The sequence below is a fragment of the Melanerpes formicivorus genome, unplaced genomic scaffold (genome assembly GCF_026170545.1).
Source record: "Melanerpes formicivorus ecotype bairdi unplaced genomic scaffold, bMelFor1.0.p_v2 SCAF_45, whole genome shotgun sequence".
Lineage (NCBI taxonomy): Eukaryota > Metazoa > Chordata > Aves > Piciformes > Picidae > Melanerpes > Melanerpes formicivorus.
The window spans coordinates 1,282,138-1,300,159 of NW_027142397.1; the positions used below are offsets into that span (position 1 = coordinate 1,282,138).

Sequence of the window (18,022 nt, forward strand, 5' to 3'; positions counted from 1 at the left end):
ACAGAACCTCCCTTGCCTCATCCCAGCTGCAGGGGGGGCACAGAACCTCCCTTGCCTCATCCCAGCTGCAGGGGGGGCACAGAACCTCCCTTGCCTCATCCTAGCTGCAGTGGGGGGCACAGAACCTCCCTTGCCTCATCCCAGCTGCAGGGGGGACACAGAACCTCCCTTGCCTCATCCTAGCTGCAGAGGGGGGACACAGAACCTCCCTTGCCTCATCCTAGCTGCAGGGGGGGCACAGAACCTCCCTTGCCTCATCCTAGCTGCAGGGGGGGCACAGAACCTCCCTTGCCTCATCCTAGCTGCAGGGGGGGGGCACAGAACCTCCCTTGCCTCATCCTAGCTGCAGGGGGGGCACAGAACCTCCCTTGCCTCATCCTAGCTGCAGGGGGGGCACAGAACCTCCCTTGCCTCATCCCAGCTGCAGGGGGGGCACAGAACCTCCCTTGCCTCATCCCAGCTGCAGGGGGGGCACAGAACCTCCCTTGCCTCATCCTAGCTGCAGGGGGGGCACAGGCAGTGCTCACCTCCTGGCCTGGCAGAGGAGGGAAGGTGGAGGTTGCACATTCCTCTGTGCATCCTCCATGGCCACATCCAGTCCCAGGGCACTTTCTCAGCCAGGGGTTGGTGTCTTAACTGCAGCTTCTTCCCTCCTGGATGGCCTTGGAAACAGCTTTCTCCTGGGGCTGCTTCTGATCACAGAGTGGCGAAGGGGTGGAAGGGACCTCCAGAGATGGAGCCCAAGCCCCCTGCCAGAGCAGGGTCAGCTAAGGCAGGGCCACACAGGAACAGATCCAGGGGGGGCTGGAAAGTCTCCAGAGGAGGCTCCACAACCTCTCTGGGCAGCCTGCTCCAGGCCTCTGATAGTTCCTGGGGTGGGAGAATTCAACCAGCTAGGAAGATGAAAGCTTCTCCACCTGGAAAGGACCACAGGGGGGGAAAGGAAGCCACCCAGGACAGACAACTCCAAAAACCAGAGGAGAACTTTTATTTCCCTCAGCACAGAGCCTTACAGCACCAGGGCTGCTTTGTAAAACCAGAACAACTCTCCACAGACAGGCAGAGCACTGTGCAGGGCAGATCCTGCTCCTGGCGAAGGAGAAAGCTCAGAGGAATCCTCAGGGACCCTTCCTAAGCCAAGTTCTGTCCTAGGAAGGTTCCCACTCCCCTGGGCCAGGCCCAGGTGCTTGCTACAACCACTTCTGAGCAGCTTTGGCATCGGCCATGGACAGGTTCAGGCCTCTGCCCTCTGCCCCTGTAGCACCAACAAACCTTGAATGAAGGTTCAGAGAATGGGTTGGGGTGGGAGGGACCTCAAAGCTCAGCCAGCTCCAAGCCCCTGCCATGGGCAGGGACACCTCCCACCAGCCCAGGCTGCCCAAGGCCTCATCCAGCCTGAACACCTCCTGGGAGGGAGCATCCACAGCCTCCCTGGGCAGCCTGTGCCAGCATCTCCCCCCCTCACTGGAGAGAACTCCTTCCTCATCTCCAGTCTCCATCTGCCCTCCTCAAGCTTCAATCCCTTCCCCCTCCTCAGTCTCTTCAGTCCTGAGGCTGCTGGAGCCAGCCCTGGGCTGTTTGCAAAGGACCTAACCCTGCTTTAGCCACAGCTCTGCAGGGCACAGGGAGTCAGCTTCCCCAGCCCTCCACACCTCAGCACCAGGAAAAGTAACCCCAAATGAAGTCCAATCTCGGTCAGAGTCACTCAGCTGCTCCCTGATCAATTCTTCCAGCTGCCAGAGAGGTTTTTCCCCTTCCTTGGGCTGGGGGGAGGGGAGGGTTTATTTTCCCTCCCCTGCCAGCAGTTTTAAGGGAGTTATCAAGAGCTATCTGGGGAAGGCATTAGTGTTTGAAAAGCAAGTTACCAATCCATAAACCAGCTTAGTTCACTCCACAGAAGGCCTCAGCCACTGCACACTGTCAGTGTGGACTGCTTAGGATCATTAAACTTCAGGATCTCTTAATCAGCCTAAGCTTTATTACCTCCCTTTACTTCTTTGGGATTCCTGGAGCAGCTGAAGGCAGCTCCCCAAGCCTCCCCAGGGAGGTGGCTGTCCTGGGTGGAGGGGGAGAGGAGGGGAGTGTGGCTGGAAGGGGCCAGCCCTCGCTGCCTGAACAGCAGGCATTGGCCCTGCCCTAATCCAAGCCCATTCTGAGCCTATTGAGTGAGCAAGGAGCAAATGGTTTGGAGGCAGGCAAAAGGCATGCACAGCCAAATCCACTTAGCAGGGCTGGGAACACAGATCCATGGTGCTCCAGAGGCTTCTCCCAGCCTGCAGCTCCCCCAGGGCTGCAGCCAAGCACAGTGCTGCTCCCTGGGGGTTGGCTCTCTGCAGGCAGCAGTGCAGAGCAGGCCCCAGCAGGGAGGTCACTGCAGAACCAGACCTGCAGCGTGGCAGGGCTGGGAGCTGGGGGGGTCAAGAGCTTCTGGAGAGAAGCTCCAGGCACTGCTGCCCTTGGGGGATGAGGACCTTGGCTGTCAGTTCAAGTGCAAAACTTTGTCACAGAAGTCTTTGGGTTCCAAGGGGTCAATGCCCAAGGCGGAGCAGGCAGCCAGGACCCGCAGGGCTGACTGACAGCTGTGAGAGTGCCCCAGACACTCCCAACAAAGGCAAGAGCTCTGCTGCCTCCCGAGCCCAGCACTGGGAGCAGCTGCTGCAGACCTCCTCCCCCTGCCCAGGCAGGTGAGCTCTCGTTGCAGGGGCGACAGGGATTAGGAGCAGTTGTGCTCTGCCGCCTGCAGCCCTTTGTCTGGGCAGCGCTCGGAGAGGCTTTGGTGTTGCATAGTTTGTGTCCAGAGGGGGACAGGCACTGCTTGAAGGCTCTTCTGTGGTCTGCTGCCACATAATACTGTAGGTGCCCTACACACCTGCCAGTGCTAAATGTAAACTGTGAATAAATACTGCTGGAGAGCAGCTCGTGGGGCAGGTGAGAGCAGGGGGCGAAGAGAGGCTGCTTTGGGTCGCTAAAGCTTTGGTCTAGACGATGCTGCAACATCCTCTGCCTTGGTGCAGAGCCCTCAGGAGAGTCCCTTGAGTGCAGCACCCAGGACAGCAGGAGCCAGCCCAGAGGTTTCTCTCTCTTTTCAGAGGTGATTCTGTTGTCAGCTCCTGGGTTGAGCTCAGAACAGGAAGAGCTCCTCCTGCTCCCCTGCGCCGCCCTCCAGCTTGTTCCAGTCGACAGGAGAGAGAGTTTCTGCACTCTGGATGTCCTGAGCTGTCAGTCCTGTGTCAAGGACATGAGGGTTTGTCCTTGACTGAGCCAGCCTGAGAGGGGAAGGGAAGAACAGGGGTCAGAGGACAGCTGAGGGCCTGGCTGCATCTCTGCTGCCGCAGCCCCACGTCCCAGCAGCCTCCCCAGGAGGGGAAGCACCCGGGGGGGCAGAGCTAGCACAGCACCCAGGGGGGGCAGAGCTGGCAGAGCACCCAGGGGGGGCAGAGCTGGCACTGCAGCTTTGCAGCTCTGGGAGTGTTGCAGCTCTGGGAGTGTTGCAGCCCTGCTGCTGCTTTATCCCAGCCAGCACTTCCCTTCCAGGCACCCAGGGAAGGCACAGCCTGGGCACCTCACCTACTCCTGGCCTGGTGCAGGGCTGCTGCTCTCTCCTCAGGGATGCCCCTGGGGGTATCATTAGCTGAGATCTGCTCCCTTGCTGGCCACAGGAGCAGCCCTGCCTGCACTGAATCACTTCCCATGCTGCTGTGGCTGGACCTGGAGCAAGCAGCTTGTGCCTGCTGCCCAGCACATTCCCCAGCCCAGCCTCTGGGTCAAGGCCCAGCAGGACCCAGATGATGTTTCCCAGCCCACAGGAGGTCTTCAGCCCAGCCCAGCCCAGGGGCTGCCCACAGCCCAAGCAGCCCCAGCTGCCTTGCTGTGGGGCTAAACACCCCTGGTGCCACACTGCAGCAGCAGGGCTCCCAGGGGCCAGAGCTGGGCTCTCACCCAGGGGAGGCAGGGTGCTGGGGGAGCCTCAGGGGTTTGATGAGGAAGCAAACTCCCCAGGGCTGCTGCTGGGGCAGGAGGCTGTGGGAAGCATCCTGCTCACTGCAGGAGCAGCCCAAACACTGAGTCACCAGGAGGCCAAGGGTGAGGAGAGCTCAGCATCCAGCAGTGCAAAACAAAGGCTGCAACCAACAGCCTCTGCTGTGGGCAAAGAGGGCAAGGAACAGAGGGGAGACAAAGAGAGCCACAGCAAGGCAGCAGCTCCAGCAGCTGCTCTCAGGGAGCACAACCTGGGGCAGGGCTGCCCTGGGAGGGGAAGCTCCAAGTCACTCCTGGGGGCCACACAAGACACCAAGGTCTCTCTCCTTAGGGCTGAGTGCAGTTTGTGCTCAGCCCTGCTGCTGCCTGGCTCCTTTCAGCACCTCCCAGCTGGAGGAGAGGAGCAGAAGGAAGCTTGGCAGCTCTGCAGTACCTGCACCCAAGGCAGCTCTCTGCCCAGCCTGCAGCCTCCCTGGGGTGGCTCCATGCTGTGATGGGACCCTCCCAAATGCATCACCCTCCCCACCCCACAGGCACCTGCAGCCTGGGGGCAGACAGATCTGCCTACCACTGCTGGGTGGCCTGGCATGGGCCTGCAGGCAGCTCCTGCTCTGGCTCAGAGAGGGAACCAAAGCCACCTGCAGCCACACAGCCTGAGGGTGCTCAGCTGCAAGGGCCCAAAAGTGCTGCCCCAGAGGCACCCTGCTGCAGCCAGGCTGTGCCAGGGCCTGGTGGGGCAGGGAGGCTGCCCCCAGCAGCTGCTCTTGGTTTGGGGGCAGAGGGGAACAAACTCCCAGGGTCAGTCCAGACCTCACAGAGTGAATTCCCCTTCCCCCCAGCCCCAGCAGTTGGGAGCAGCAGCACTGCAGCCAGCATGGGGCAGAGGGCTGCCAAGGCAGAGCCTCAGGGTGCCTGGGCAAGTGGGAGGGGACAGAGAACTGCTGGGGGAATGCAACTGCCTCTCACCCAGAGCCTCCCCCCAGCCTCAGAAGGCTGTCAAAACATTTGGCTTCTCAGGCAGCCTCCAAGCCTCCCTTCCACTGCAGAGCTGAGGCACTGCTGGGGCAGCTGCCCAGGCCAGAGCAGATCAGAGCACTACTGCAAGCCAGCCCCCAGGCAGGGCTCCTGGGCTGCTCCCCAGGGGCAGGGCCTTGCAAAGGGAGATACTGGAATTACCTTGAGAATGCCTCATCCAGGCCATCATCCATTTCCTTGGTGAAGGAGAGAAGGAGAGAGAGAAGCAGTTGCTAAGAGAGGGCACAGAGGTGAGCTGAGAGATCAGCCCCAGGCTCAGCACAGAGACCTCCCTGCTGGCTGCTGAGAGCCAAGAGCAGCAATCCCCTGGGGCCCTGCCCCCAGCCCCAGCCACCTGCCTCCCCTGGGCCCCTGCCCCCAGCCCCAGCCACCTGCCTCCCCTGGGCCCCTGCCCCCTCCCAGCCCCCCAGGGCTCCTCTCAGTCCTGCCCCAGGGCACTCCAGGACTTGGTTTTGTGGCCATGCTGGTGCTGGGTTGATGCTCTGAGGGGGGTGGCCCAGGCTTGCTCAGAGCAGCCCCTGGGGCTCAGGGCAGGGCTGCTGTGCTCCCCTTGCAGCACAGAGGCCTGGACCTTCCCCACCAGCTCCAAGCAGGTGTGCAAGGCCAGGCTGGAGGTGGCTGTGAGCAGCCTGCTGTGGTGTGAGGTGTCCCTGCCCATGGCAGGGGGCTGGGGCTGCCTGAGCCTTGAGCTCCCTTCCAGCCCTGAGAGTTCTGTGACTCTGTGGCTGTGCCCTGGGCTGGGTCTAACCTAGCAGCTGCCCCCAGCTGGCCCTTGGCCCTTCCAGCTCTCAGGGGGGGCTGCTAAGAGCAGGGAGCTGGCCAGAGCCTGGCAAGGTGCTCCAGGCACCCCTGGGGTCCCTTCTGGATGAGGAAGCCAGGGAGCAGCTCTGCAGGGGAGCCTGCACTGCTTGGCTCCTCTGATCTGCCCTGCAGGGTCCCCAGGCCAAGCCTCTGAGCTGCCTGGGGAGCAAAAGGTTCCCTGTGCAGAAGATGAGCTCTGGGTGAGGGCTCTGCCATGGGCAGCCCTGGCTGCTCCCAGCCTCCTGGGCTGCACTGAGGCTTAGTGCACCATGGGAAGGCTGAGGACCCTGCAGGGAGGCAGGGATGAGCCTCTGGGATTTGCTCTGACTTAGAGCTGATCTTCAGATTTACCCTGAGCAGCCTCAGGCTCAGACCCAGCAGGCTCTGAGAAACAAGCTCCAGGCAAGGGCCAGGATCCCCCAGGGCTGCAAGGCCAGCAGGCTCTGAGCTCCCAGGCAGGACAAGGTGGCAGGGCTGAGGCCCTGGGCCTGGGGCAGCAGCCAAGGCCTGGGAGGAGGCTCCCTGCTGGATGCACAGCCAGGCCCTGGCCCAGGGTGGCCAAAGAAGGGAGGAGGCTTCAGAGAAGCCATCCAAGGGCACCTGCTGCCCCCCAGCCCTGCCCTGCAGACCCTGCCCCACCTTTGCTCCTGCTCCAGCAACCAAACCTCCTTCTGGCAACCCTGCTGGCTCCCCAGGGAGGTTCTACCCAAAGCTCCAGTCCCCTGTGGTGGGAGCTGGAGCACAGGAGTGCTGGTGGCACCAGCCCCTCAGCCCAGCAGCTGGCAGTGCCCTGGGCACACACTCACCCACACCAGGTTGTTGTTCACAGAGGAGCTGGGCCCAAAGAGGCTCTTGTCCAGGGCTGGGGGCTCTGTGCTGCAGGGCACAGACCTGGCAGCATCCTCCAAATCCAGCAGGTTCCCTGTGGCTGCTGCTGGGAACAGAGTGCAGGGAGGATGGGGCTGGAAATGGAGCTCCAGGCAACCCTAAAGGCTTCACCTCCAGAGGGGAACCTAAGGGCTGCACCAAGTTCCTTCAGGCTGGCCTCAGATTCCAGGCTGGAGGAGCTGTGCCTGTGCCAGCAGGGCCTGGGCCCCTCCTGGTGCTCACACCAGGCACCTGAGAGCCTCTCCAGAGGGATGCAGGGGAGGAGCAGCTCAGCCCTCCAGGCTCCTGGCTACCACCTTCCAGGCAGGATCAGCCCCAGGCACATCCCAGCCTCAGGCACATCCCCAACCCCCCCCCAGCTCCATCCCAGCCCCCCAGGCACATCCCAGCCCCCCCCAGCCCCATCCCAGCCCCAGGCACATCCCAGCCCCCCCCCGGCACATCCCCAACCCCCCCCAGCCCCATCCCAGGCCCCCAGGCACATCCCAGCCCCAGGGTGGGAAGGCAGCCTGGGACACAAGCTCAGGGCTGGAGCCCCAGGCATGGATGAGCATCTGGCAGAGATTCATCATCACTGAGCAGGGCCCAGGGCAAATCCTGCCCCGGGGGCAGAGCAGCCTGGGAGCTGCTGAGCACCACAGGCTGGGCTGCCTCAGGTGCTCCTCATGGCCCTGAGCAAGGGTGGGTGCAGGGCACAGCAGCCCCAGGTGTGGAGCCTGCCCCAGGCAGGTGCTGGAGCCCACTCCCCCTCCCTGGCAGCCCTGGGCCTGCTGTGCCACCCTTTGTGCAGCCTGGGCCCTCCCAGGGGGGACTGAGCTGTGCCAGCCTGGGTGCCAGCCTGGGTGCCAGCCTGGGTGCCAGCCCAGCCCAGCCCTGCCCAGCCCTGCTCTCCTCTGTGCCAAACCCTCTCAGCTGCATGGCCAGCACGGGGAGGGCTTAGCCTCCTGCCCCACTGCTCCCTGGCTGCACATCCTGGGGGGCAGAGGCAGCAGAGGGGCCCCAGCCAGGCACTGAGCCAGGGGGGCCAGGATTGACCTCCTGCACTTGCAGGCATCTCTCCCTCCTCAGGGAGCTGGGGGCAGAGGGCTCCTGGCTGGGCCCCCCCCCCAGGGGGTGGGAAGTGCTCTGGGTTCAAGGCAGAGCCCAAAGCACAGAGCAGGGCTGGGGAGGGCCCACACTGAGCTGCTGGGACACTGAGGCCAGTCTGCAGAGAGACCTGGGGGGCAGCAGCTGTGCAGGAGGGCTGCAGGGACAGGATGGGAGGGACTCAGCAGGCAGCAGCCTGCCCCAGGGGCTCTGCTGGGGGGACATCAGAGTGTGCTCCTTGCTGCCTCCCCCAGCAGCCTGCCCCCTCCCCACAGCCCTCCAGGACTCTCCCAGCCCCAAGCCTGAGGCAAAGCTCTCTGTGGTGACTTACATGCAGCAGGGGGGGCAGGGGCTTCTGGGCTGGGGCTGCTCCTCCCTTCTCCCTCCAGGAGGGACCTCTCCCTCTTCTCCTTCTCTGCAAGAGGAGATGTGGTCACTGCCTGCACAGCACTCCCCAGGGGCTTCCAGGGAGGGGCCCAGGACAGGCCACCAGGTCCCCTCTGCCCACTGCAGCCCAGGCCCTGCCTGCATTCTGCATGGGAGGGAAGGGGAGGGCACAAAGCCCAAGGGCAGCAGAGCTCTGGGGTGCCCCCAGGCAAGCACCAAGGGCCCTCCCACCCCACCTGCCAGCAGGGAGAGCAGCCAGGATGTGCCCCAAGGCTGTGGAGGGAGCCCTGGCAGAAGCTTCAATCACCCCAGAGGTTGGAGCAACCCCCACAGCAGCCTGGAATTTGGGGGTGAGGGGGAAAGGAACCCAAATTATCCCTTGGAGTTGGGACTGAAGAGGGAAGAAGCCAACATCTCACCTTCCTTGGCTGCCTGCCACAGCTCAAAGGCAACTTTGAAGGCCTGGGCCACAGTGAGGGTCACTGCCTGTGCCTGCAGAGAGAGCAGGGAGGCAGCAGCTTAAGGGATGGCTCCAGATGGGCATTCAAACCTCCTGGAGGTTGTGCTCTGCAGAGCCCTGGAGGCAGCCAGTGCCCAGCTCCAGAGCCATGGAAGCAGCCAGTGCCCAGCTCCAGAGAGTCCTGGAGGCAGCCAGTGCCCAGCTCAGAGCCCTGGAGGCAGCCTGTGCCCAGCTCAGAGCCCTGGAGGCAGCCTGTGCCCAGCTCAGAGCCCTGGAGGCAGCCTGTGCCCAGCTCAGAGCCCTGGAGGCAGCCAGTGCCCAGCTCCAGAGCCCTGGAAGCAGCCAGTGCCCAGCTCAGAGCCATGCTGGCAGCCAGTGCCCAGCTCAGAGCCCTGGAGGCAGCCAGTGCCCAGCTCAGAGCCATGCTGGCAGCCAGTGCCCAGCTCAGAGCCCTGGAGGCAGCCAGTGCCCAGCTCAGAGCCATGCTGGCAGCCAGTGCCCAGCTCAGAGCCATGCTGGCAGCCAGTGCCCAGCTCAGAGCCCTGGAGGCAGCCAGTGCCCAGCTCAGAGCCATGCTGGCAGCCAGTGCCCAGCTCAGAGCCATGCTGGCAGCCAGTGCCCAGCTCAGAGCCCTGGAGGCAGCCAGTGCCCAGCTCAGAGCCATGCTGGCAGCCAGTGCCCAGCTCAGAGCCATGCTGGCAGCCAGTGCCCAGCTCAGAGCCATGCTGGCAGCCAGTGCCAGAGCCTGGCCACTCCTGCAGCAAAGGAACTCTTCCTAATCTCCAGCCCCAGCCTCACCAGGCACAGCTCCAGGCCACTTCCCCTTGTCCCAGCCCAGCTCCCAGCTGGCCCCAGCCTCCTCCCAGGGAGCTGTAAGGAGCCACCAGGTCTCCCCTCAGCCTCCCCTTCTGCAGACTAAAGCACCCCAGCTCCCTCAGCTGCTCCTCACAGGATCTGCTCTCCAGACCCTTCCCCAGGCTCAGGGGGATGTGGCTCTGGGCTCCAGTGTGCTGCACCCAGGGCAGAGCATCACCCACCAGAACCAGCAGCAGCTCTGAGGCCTGGGGGCAGCTTCCCCACAGCCCCTCACAGGGTTCCACTCACAGGGTCCCCCCTCACAGGGTCCCCCTCACAGGGTCCCCCCTCACTCTGCCTGGGGGCAGAGCTGCCCTCTGAGCAGGGAGCTGCCCCCTCAGCAGGGAGCTGCCCTCTCAGCATTGAGCTGCCCCCTCAGCATTGAGCTGCCCCCTCGGCATTGAGCTGCCCCCTGAGCAGGGAGCTGCCCTCTGAGCATTGAGCTGCCCCCTCGGCAGGCAGCTGCCCCCTCAGCATTGAGCTGCCCCCTCAGCAGGGAGCTGCCCCCTCAGCAGGGAGCTGCCCCCTCAGCATTGAGCTGCCCCCTCAGCAGGGAGCTGCCCTCTCAGCAGGGAGCTGCCCCCTCAGCAGGGAGCTGCCCCCTCAGCATTGAGCTGCCCCCTCAGCATTGAGCTGCCCCCTCAGCAGGGAGCTGCCCTCTCAGCAGGGAGCTGCCCCCTCAGCAGGGAGCTGCCCCCTCAGCATTGAGCTGCCCCCTCAGCAGGGAGCTGCCCTCTCAGCAGGGAGCTGCCCCCTCAGCAGGGAGCTGCCCCCTCAGCATTGAGCTGCCCCCTCGGCATTGAGCTGCCCTCTCAGCAGGGAGCTGCCCTCTCAGCAGGGAGCTGCCCCCTCAGCATTGAGCTGCCCCCTCAGCATTGAGCTGCCCCCTCAGCATTGAGCTGCCCCCTCAGCATTGAGCTGCCCTCTCAGCAGGGAGCTGCCCCCTCAGCAGGGAGCTGCCCCCTCAGCAGGGAGCTGCCCCCTCAGCAGGGAGCTGCCCCCTCAGCATTGAGCTGCCCCCTCAGCATTGAGCTGCCCCCTCAGCAGGGAGCTGCCCCCTCAGCAGGGAGCTGCCCTCTGAGCATTGAGCTGCCCCCTCAGCATTGAGCTGCCCCCTCAGCATTGAGCTGCCCCCTCAGCATTGAGCTGCCCTCTCAGCAGGGAGCTGCCCCCTCAGCAGGGAGCTGCCCCCTCAGCATTGAGCTGCCCCCTCAGCAGGGAGCTGCCCTCTCAGCAGGGAGCTGCCCCCTCAGCAGGGAGCTGCCCCCTCAGCAGGGAGCTGCCCCCTCAGCATTGAGCTGCCCCCTCAGCAGGGAGCTGCCCCCTCAGCAGGGAGCTGCCCCCTCAGCATTGAGCTGCCCCCTCAGCAGGGAGCTGCCCCCTCAGCAGGGAGCTGCCCCCTCAGCATTGAGCTGCCCCCTCAGCAGGGAGCTGCCCTCTCAGCATTGAGCTGCCCTCTCAGCAGGGAGCTGCCCCCTCAGCATTGAGCTGCCCCCTCAGCAGGGAGCTGCCCCCTCAGCATTGAGCTGCCCCCTCAGCATTGAGCTGCCCCCTCAGCAGGGAGCTGCCCCCTCAGCATTGAGCTGCCCCCTCAGCAGGGAGCTGCCCTCTCAGCAGGGAGCTGCCCCCTCAGCAGGGAGCTGCCCCCTCAGCAGGGAGCTGCCCCCTCAGCAGGGAGCTGCCCCCTCAGCATTGAGCTGCCCCCTCAGCAGGGAGCTGCCCCCTCAGCAGGGAGCTGCCCCCTCAGCAGGGAGCTGCCCCCTCAGCATTGAGCTGCCCCCTCAGCATTGAGCTGCCCCCTCAGCAGGGAGCTGCCCTCTCAGCAGGGAGCTGCCCCCTCAGCAGGGAGCTGCCCCCTCAGCAGGGAGCTGCCCCCTCGGCAGGGAGCTGCCCCCTCAGCATTGAGCTGCCCCCTCAGCATTGAGCTGCCCCCTCAGCAGGGAGCTGCCCTCTCAGCAGGGAGCTGCCCCCTCAGCATTGAGCTGCCCCCTCAGCAGGGAGCTGCCCCCTCAGCATTGAGCTGCCCCCTCGGCAGGGAGCTGCCCCTGCCCCTGCCCCCGCCCCCACTGACCATCTTGCGCTTGGCACAGAGGAAGGCGTGGCACTCCAGGGCCTCGTTCAGCTGGTTCTGGGCAATGTAGGCAAAGACCTTGTCGTGGTTCTTGTCTGCTGTGCAGTAGGATATCCTGCAAGGCACAGGGAGATGTCCTGTCCTGGGCACTGCAGGCCAGGGGAGCTCAGCAGAGCCCTCCTCGGACTGCCAGCCGGTGCCAGCCCCACGGTGCCAGCCCCACGGCGGCACAGGGGGCACAGGAGCTCTGCCAGGCCTCAGGGCAGCTCCTCCCCACAGCAGAGGAGTTGATGCCACTGGCCTGAGGCTGAGAGAAGCCCAAAGCAGCAGCTGCAGCCTGTGCATCACAGGCAGAGGGAAGTGTGGCAGGTGAGAGGAGGTGAAGGCTGCAGGGTGCCAGCCTGGCACTGCCTGCCAAGGGCTCTGCCTTGGAAAGCCTTCCTTGGAGGCAGACAGAAGAGCTGGTCCTCAGCCTAGGATTTGAACTTGAGGCTCAAAGCAGGACAAGAAATGGAAGCAGGGGGGGTCTTTTCCAACCTGCTGAATTCCACTCTATCTAACTGCTCAGGCTGAAGAGCTTAGTGGCCTGGTTGGAGAGAGTGACCCAAGCCAGAGCTCCACACCTCCCATTTGGCCATGGGGACAGAGCAGCAGGTGAAGGATGGAAGCAGAGCATGGAGGAGCTGGAAAGGGCCAGATTCAAGCTGAGCTCTCAGGCCTGCACCTGCCTCCAGGCAGATATGGGATAACCTGTCCTCACCTGCCTCAGGGGCAGCCAGGGCAGAAAGAAGAGGAGCAGCCAGGGGGCAGCTGTGGCCCAGCCCTGGGGCCCAGCTGTGGCACACCTCTGGGGCCCAGCTGTGGCACACCTCTGGGGCCCAGCTGTGGCACACCTCTGGGGCCCAGCTGTGGCCCAGCCCTGGGGCCCAGCTGTGGCACACCTCTGGGGCCCAGCTGTGGCACACCTCTGGGGCCCAGCTGTGGCCCACCTCTGGGGCCCAGCTGTGGCCCACCTGTATATGGAGACGTTCTCGATGAGCTCCTTGGTTCTGCTGTCGTTCAGCACAATGCCTCTGGGGGAGACCTTCAGGGTCACTTTCTGCAGCTTTTTCCCACTTGCTTTAGCCTTTGGGAGGGAGAGAGGGAAGGGGAAGTGTCAGGCTGTTACCAGGGCATCCAAGGGTAGGCTGAGCAGGGCTGGGGCTCCAGGCAGCTACCCCAGTGGCCTGCTACCAGCACTTGCAAGCACCACAGACTGAACTCACCAGGGGGGTGAGGCAGGCACCTGTTGCAGCTTTCCCTTCCCTGAGGCAGGGATTTTTGCTGGCATGAAGGAGGCAAGGGCCTGCATCAGGCACCCCACAGCCTGCAGAGCTATCTCCAGCCCAGCAGCCCCAGCAGGGTTCCCCTCTGGCCATTCTCTGCAGGGAGCTGCAGCTGCTCTGGCTGAGCCCTGCAAGCACTCTGGGTCCAGCCTGGAGAGCTTTACCTTCTAGGCCAGCTCTGGAGCAGAGGGCACAGCAGCAGGAGCAAGGGAACAAGGTGGTCCTGCAGGGTGTGGGCTCCTGAGCAGCTGGCTTCAAGCCCCCTCGCCAAGCCTTGCTGGAGAGGCAAAGTGTTCCCCATGGCAAGGTCAGGACAGCAGCTCACAAACCAACCAAGCTTGGAAGGGTCACTCTCCCTTGCTCACTGGTTTTGTGCTCTCAGCCTTTGGGCTGCACTCAGCTCACTGCCCAGCTGCCCTCCAGAAGCCCAGCCCACAGCTGCAGCCCTGGCTCCTCAGCCCTGCTCCCTGGGGACCTCCCCTGGGCCATGTCCAGCTCATGGCCTCAGCCCTGGGGCTTTCATTTAAAGGCTCCACTCTCAGCCAGCAGCTCCTGAAGGGCTCTGCCAGCAGCTCCTGTTTCCCTCCTGCCCAGCTCAGCAGATGCCAGGGAAGGAGCTCAGCAGATGCCAGGGAAGGAGCCCAGCACAGTTCAGCACCCCACAGGCTTTTAAGGCAGAGAACTCCACAGCTGGGTCTCTGCCTCAGCTCTGGAGGGGCTCAGAGAAGCCTCCCTTGCCCTTGGAGCCTGGTGAGCAGGGGCCCCAGGAGGCTTGGTGCTCCCTCTTGCCCCAGAGGTGCCAGCAAAGGGTGGCTGGACGGGCTGGGCACCAGAGCAAGCTCTCCTGCTCCTTCCTCCTCTCAGCCCCCCAAGGCCCAGGAGGAGAGCCCAGAGCTTGCAGCTCTTGGCCAGGTGCTGGCTGCCCTCCAGACGTTGTCCCTGCCTTGCAAGAGGCCAGGCAGCCCTGGGGAGGGCTGATGGCACCAGGTCAGAAGCTCCTTCTGCACCAAGGTCACCCAAGCTTATCAAGGGGAGCCAGAGCTCAGAGACTCAACAGCAGCTTCCCACAGCCTGCCGCAGGCTGGGGCTGGCCCCGAGGGCTGCCCAGGGCTGCTCTCTGCCTTTCCAGCTCCACTCTCAGGGCCCTGGGAAGGGCTGGAGCCTGCCTGCAGACCTGTGGCCTTTGACACCCTCCCCAGGCCAGGCTGTGAGCGGCAGGAGCTGGGGCCCGGCCCCGGGGACACTCACGGTGGCCACGATCCTCTTGACGGCCGCCGCGGAGAGCTCCTCGCCCTTGGGCTGCTCCACCAGGGTCATGCCCATGTACTTGAGGCTGAAGAGCATGCCCTCCAGCAGCGTCTCACGGGTGTCAGTCCAGTTCTCTGGGAGCTCTAGAGGGACAATGGAGAGGCTCTTGGGTGCCCAGCCACACCGGCACACCCCCCTGAGCCCCGAGGCTGAGCTGCTGCCCGGACCCCTGTGCCCTGGGGCTGGGGGCTCACAGCGCTGCCGGGCTGCAAGGTGCTGCGAGAAGGGCAGGGGGCAGAGACCTGGCTGGAGGAGGAGGTGGCAGCGTGCTCCAGCTACACAGCAACCACAAGGTGCTGCCTTGGGGGCCACCACCAGCAGCCCCTGCAGCCCCTCCAGGCAGCAAAGCCAAACCCTCACATTTTTCACCTGAGCCACAGCACAGGGCAGTGACCCCCTGAGCCCCAGCAGCGACCCTCTGAGCTCCAACAGCGACCCTCTGGGCCCCATCAGCTCCCCAGCTTTGAGTCTGAGCGCCCCAAGTCACTCCCCAGCCAAGGGGACCCTGAGCATCGGCACGGGGGAGGGCTCGGAGCTGGCCCACGCTTGGCAATGACCTTGCCCAGCACTAACCATCCCCTGGCTGCAGAGGCTAAGCAGGGATTTGCTGCTAGCTAAGCCCAGGCACAGCCACAGGGCTCTGGGTGATGTGCTGCAGTTTGCTAATTCAGGCCCCCACACCCCGGGGAACCCAGCCTGTGGCCCTCACCCTCCCCTCCGCCCTGGGGACCACCAGGGAGACCACCAGCCCCCTCCCTCCCGTGCTGGCTGGGTGGGAAGGATGATCCTGACTACAAAGAGAAGTTTGAGGACCAACCTCAAGGTCAGGAGGGTTTGTGGAGGCTGAAATTGCACCACAGGAGCTGAGTGCCAGACCAGAGACAACCTGAGACCTGCAGCCCCTGGGTGTGAGGAGGGGCTGAGGAGGGTCTTGCTTCGAGCAGCAGGCACCAACCACAGCCCTGGGGAGCAGGGGGGCTCCCAGAGGAGCTTCCATGTGTCACAGACACAACACTGCCCTGCAGGCTTCTCTGCCTCGAGTTCAGCCTCCTCTGACCTCCAGGCAGCCAGGCCAAACTTGAGCTCCCTGTGAGCAGCCTGCAGCTGGGGTGGGCTGGGGGGGTTGGGGGCTGGGGCCAGAGGGAGGTAAGCCTCAGTGACTCAGCCTCCAGCCAAGGCAAGATGGGAGATAAGCCACAAGCCCCAGCACCACTCCCAGAGCTGGGTGTGGGTGCCAAGCACGGAGCCACCCTGGCACTGGCTGCAGTCACAGTGACAGCAGCTGGGCAGCAGCAGCCAGGAGGGGAGACAGCCCAAGGCCTGCAGGAGGGCAGGGGCACCCAGCCTGGCACTCAGACCCCAGACCCAGAGAGGGAAAGCACAAAGCAAGGCCAGGCAGCATGCTGCAGTTACCTCACATCCAGCCAGGCACAGCCAAACCCCTGGGGCTGTCCTCCCACCCTGGGCAGCTGGAGCCAGGTGACCACCCCAGGGTGGTCTGCACCCAATGGGTGGGCAGCTGCCTGCTCACACTCCCTGCCTTGGGTCCTGTGCAGGGCAGCTCAGGGGCTCAGCGAGGACAGGAACCCTCTGAGCACCCTGCACTGCCCGGGATGGTGCCAGCTGCAGTGGGCACTGGGCACCCACAGCCCACTCTGGCCTGGGATGGAGGCAGGGGTGGTTTAAAGTGCTTCCAGAGAGGAAGGAGCAGAGACAGACAGACAGACAGCTGTCCCTCATGCACCTCTCACCACCACCTCACAGCTACCCAAACCCCTGCCCCCAGGCTGTCTGCCCCGAGGGGTGGCAGCGATGCCCCCACCCAGCAGAGGGCAGGGGGGCAGGATGCAAGCCCCCCCAGGGCAGGCTCTGGGTGAGTCCAAGGGCTTGAGAGACCTGTCTCAGACATATCCCACAGGGCAGCACCCCACATCTGCCCCCCAGCTCCCCCAGGTGCCCCCCAGCCGGCTGCCCACTTTAATCCCAGCCAAGGTGTGACCAGGCTGGGTCAATCCCCTCAGATCAGGAGGATCAACTCTGACCTCACCTGTGGGTGACAGGGGGGGCAGACAGGGCAAGGCACCCCCCCTCCTGTGCCAGGGAGTGGGGGAAGTCCAGGGCAGGGGTCAGTGAGGTTGGTCCCCCCTGCCATGATCACGGCAGGAGGATGCCTGGCAGGGACCAATTGGCCACCTGCCAGAGGGGCATCGATCCTGTGTCGGAGCCGGCAGGGGCACGGCAGAAAACAGTCACTGGGCTCCAGCTTACCCCGAACTGGGGCAGGGTGGGAGCCCCCCAGCCCCCCACCGAGGGACAGCGACAACCCAGCCACCCTGCCCCGCTGCTGCAGGGGGAGGAAGGAGTACGGGGGGGAGGGAGTAAAGTGGGGGGCAAGGAGGGGGGTGGTGAAAAAAGGGGCACGAGAGGAGAAAAGCAGAAAAGGAGTAGAGAGTGGAAAACCTGGGAGGGGGGAGAGGACAGGGAGAAAAGGAGTGCAGAAGGAAGGAAAGGGGAGCTGAAAGTGGGAGAGAAGTGGGTGCGGGGGGGTGAGCAGCGGGATAAAGCCGGGAAGGAGAGGGGGAAGTGGGACAAGGGGGTCTGGGGGGGGAAAGTGGGACAAAGTTTGGAAGGGAGAAGCGGGAGGGTAGGTGAAGCAAGCGGGGGAGAAGCCGGGACGGAAAGAGGGGGTGCGGGACAAGGGGGTGCAGGGGGGTGAGAAGTGGAATAAAGTTGGGAAGGAAGGAGCGGGGTGCAGCACAAGGCGATGCGGAGCGGGATAAAGCCGGAAGGACTAACGGAGAGCGTGGGACGAGGCGGTGCAGGGGGTGAGAAGCGGGATACGGCCTGGAAGGGAGAGGGGCATGCGGGACAGGGGAGCGCAGGGGGGTGGGAAGCGGGAAAAAGTTGGGAAGGAAGTAGGGGGAACACGGAACAAGGGGGAACAAGGGGGTAAGGGGAGAGGAGGAAGAAGCGCTGCAGGAGGAGGGGTGGGGGCAAACGGGGCAGGGAAGGGGGGGACGAGCGGGGGGGGAGGGGGTGTGTGTCTCACTCTTGTGTCTGCCGCCGGCCCAGGAGGGTTTGTGGACGCTGGGGCTCCGCAGCAGGGCGCGACCCGCCGACTTCAGCGCGTCCATCCCGCTCCCGGCCCCGCTCCAGCGCCCGGCTCCAGCTCCCGGCCCCGGCCCCGCTCCCGGCCCCGCTCCCGGCCCCGCCGCAAAACTTTCCTGCGGCGCCAGCGCTGACCGCGTCCGGGGGCGCGTCCGGTATGCAAATCTGTGTCGTGACGTCACGGATGGGTACGCCCCCTCCCCTGTATGGCCACGCCTACCTGCCACGCCCTCCCACCCCGGCCGGGCTCTGGCAGCCAGGCACGGCCCCGGGCTGGGGGTGGCCCCGGGCTGGGGGTGGCCCCGGGCTGGGGGTGGCCCCAAGCGAGCTGCGGGGGGCACCCCCCGAGGGCTGGATCCGTCCGGAGGGAGCTGGAGCGGCTGGGGGGCTGGGGCCAGGGGCTGGGGCCAGGGTCTCGGAGGCCTTTTCCAGCCGAAACAATTCCAACATTCCCTCATCCGGTGAGCTCCTAGGGGGAAGGTCCAGGTTGGATGCTGGGAAAAACGTCGTGACCTTCAGGGTCTCCAGGCACTGGCACAGGCTGCCCGGGGAGGTGGTGGAGCCACTGTCCCTGGGGGGGTTTAAAAGGCTTTTGGACGAGGAGCTGAGGTCTCAGAGTGGTGCACAGGGAGGTGCTAGCTTATGGCTGGACTCCATGGTCTTAAGGTCTTTGCTGACCAGGAGGTTCTGCGAGAACCTTGTGAGGTTCTGCAAGGTCCT

General features: G+C 64.4%; 1 protein-coding gene across 4 annotated transcripts; it reads right to left on the reverse strand.

Annotated features, from left to right (window-relative positions):
- Positions 1-972: 972 nt before the first annotated feature.
- LDLRAP1 (low density lipoprotein receptor adaptor protein 1) lies at positions 973-17,372 on the reverse strand. 4 transcript variants are annotated; one of them, XM_068159114.1, is made up of 9 exons: positions 17,244-17,372; positions 14,135-14,277; positions 12,575-12,687; positions 11,562-11,676; positions 8,595-8,667; positions 8,120-8,203; positions 6,621-6,745; positions 5,155-5,189; positions 973-3,266 (listed from the first exon to the last, which is right to left on the reverse strand). In XM_068159114.1, the coding sequence occupies exons 1-9, from the start codon at positions 17,326-17,328 to the stop codon at positions 3,122-3,124; spliced, it is 918 nt and encodes a 305-aa protein (XP_068015215.1). In that variant the 5' UTR covers positions 17,329-17,372; the 3' UTR covers positions 973-3,121. The 4 variants fall into 4 exon arrangements, with proteins under 4 accessions (XP_068015215.1, XP_068015214.1, XP_068015216.1 ...); XM_068159113.1 differs by having other exon boundaries at positions 6,621-6,748; XM_068159115.1 differs by lacking the exon at positions 8,120-8,203.
- Between the last annotated feature and the right edge of the window lie 650 nt (positions 17,373-18,022).

What these genes read in the sequence shown, in the direction of transcription:
- LDLRAP1 (XM_068159113.1), bottom strand. Translation starts at nt 17,328, where the DNA reads ATGGACGCGCTGAAGTCGGCGGGTCGCGCCCTGCTGCGGAGCCCCAGC. An exon ending in GGCCGGCGGCAGACACAAGA is followed by an intron (nt 14,278 to 17,243) that starts GTGAGACACACA and finishes TTGTCCCTCTAG; the next exon opens with AGCTCCCAGAGAACTGGACT. An exon ending in TGAACAACAACCTGGTGTGG is followed by an intron (nt 5,190 to 6,620) that starts GTGAGTGTGTGC and finishes TCCTTCACCAAG; the next exon opens with GAAATGGATGATGGCCTGGA.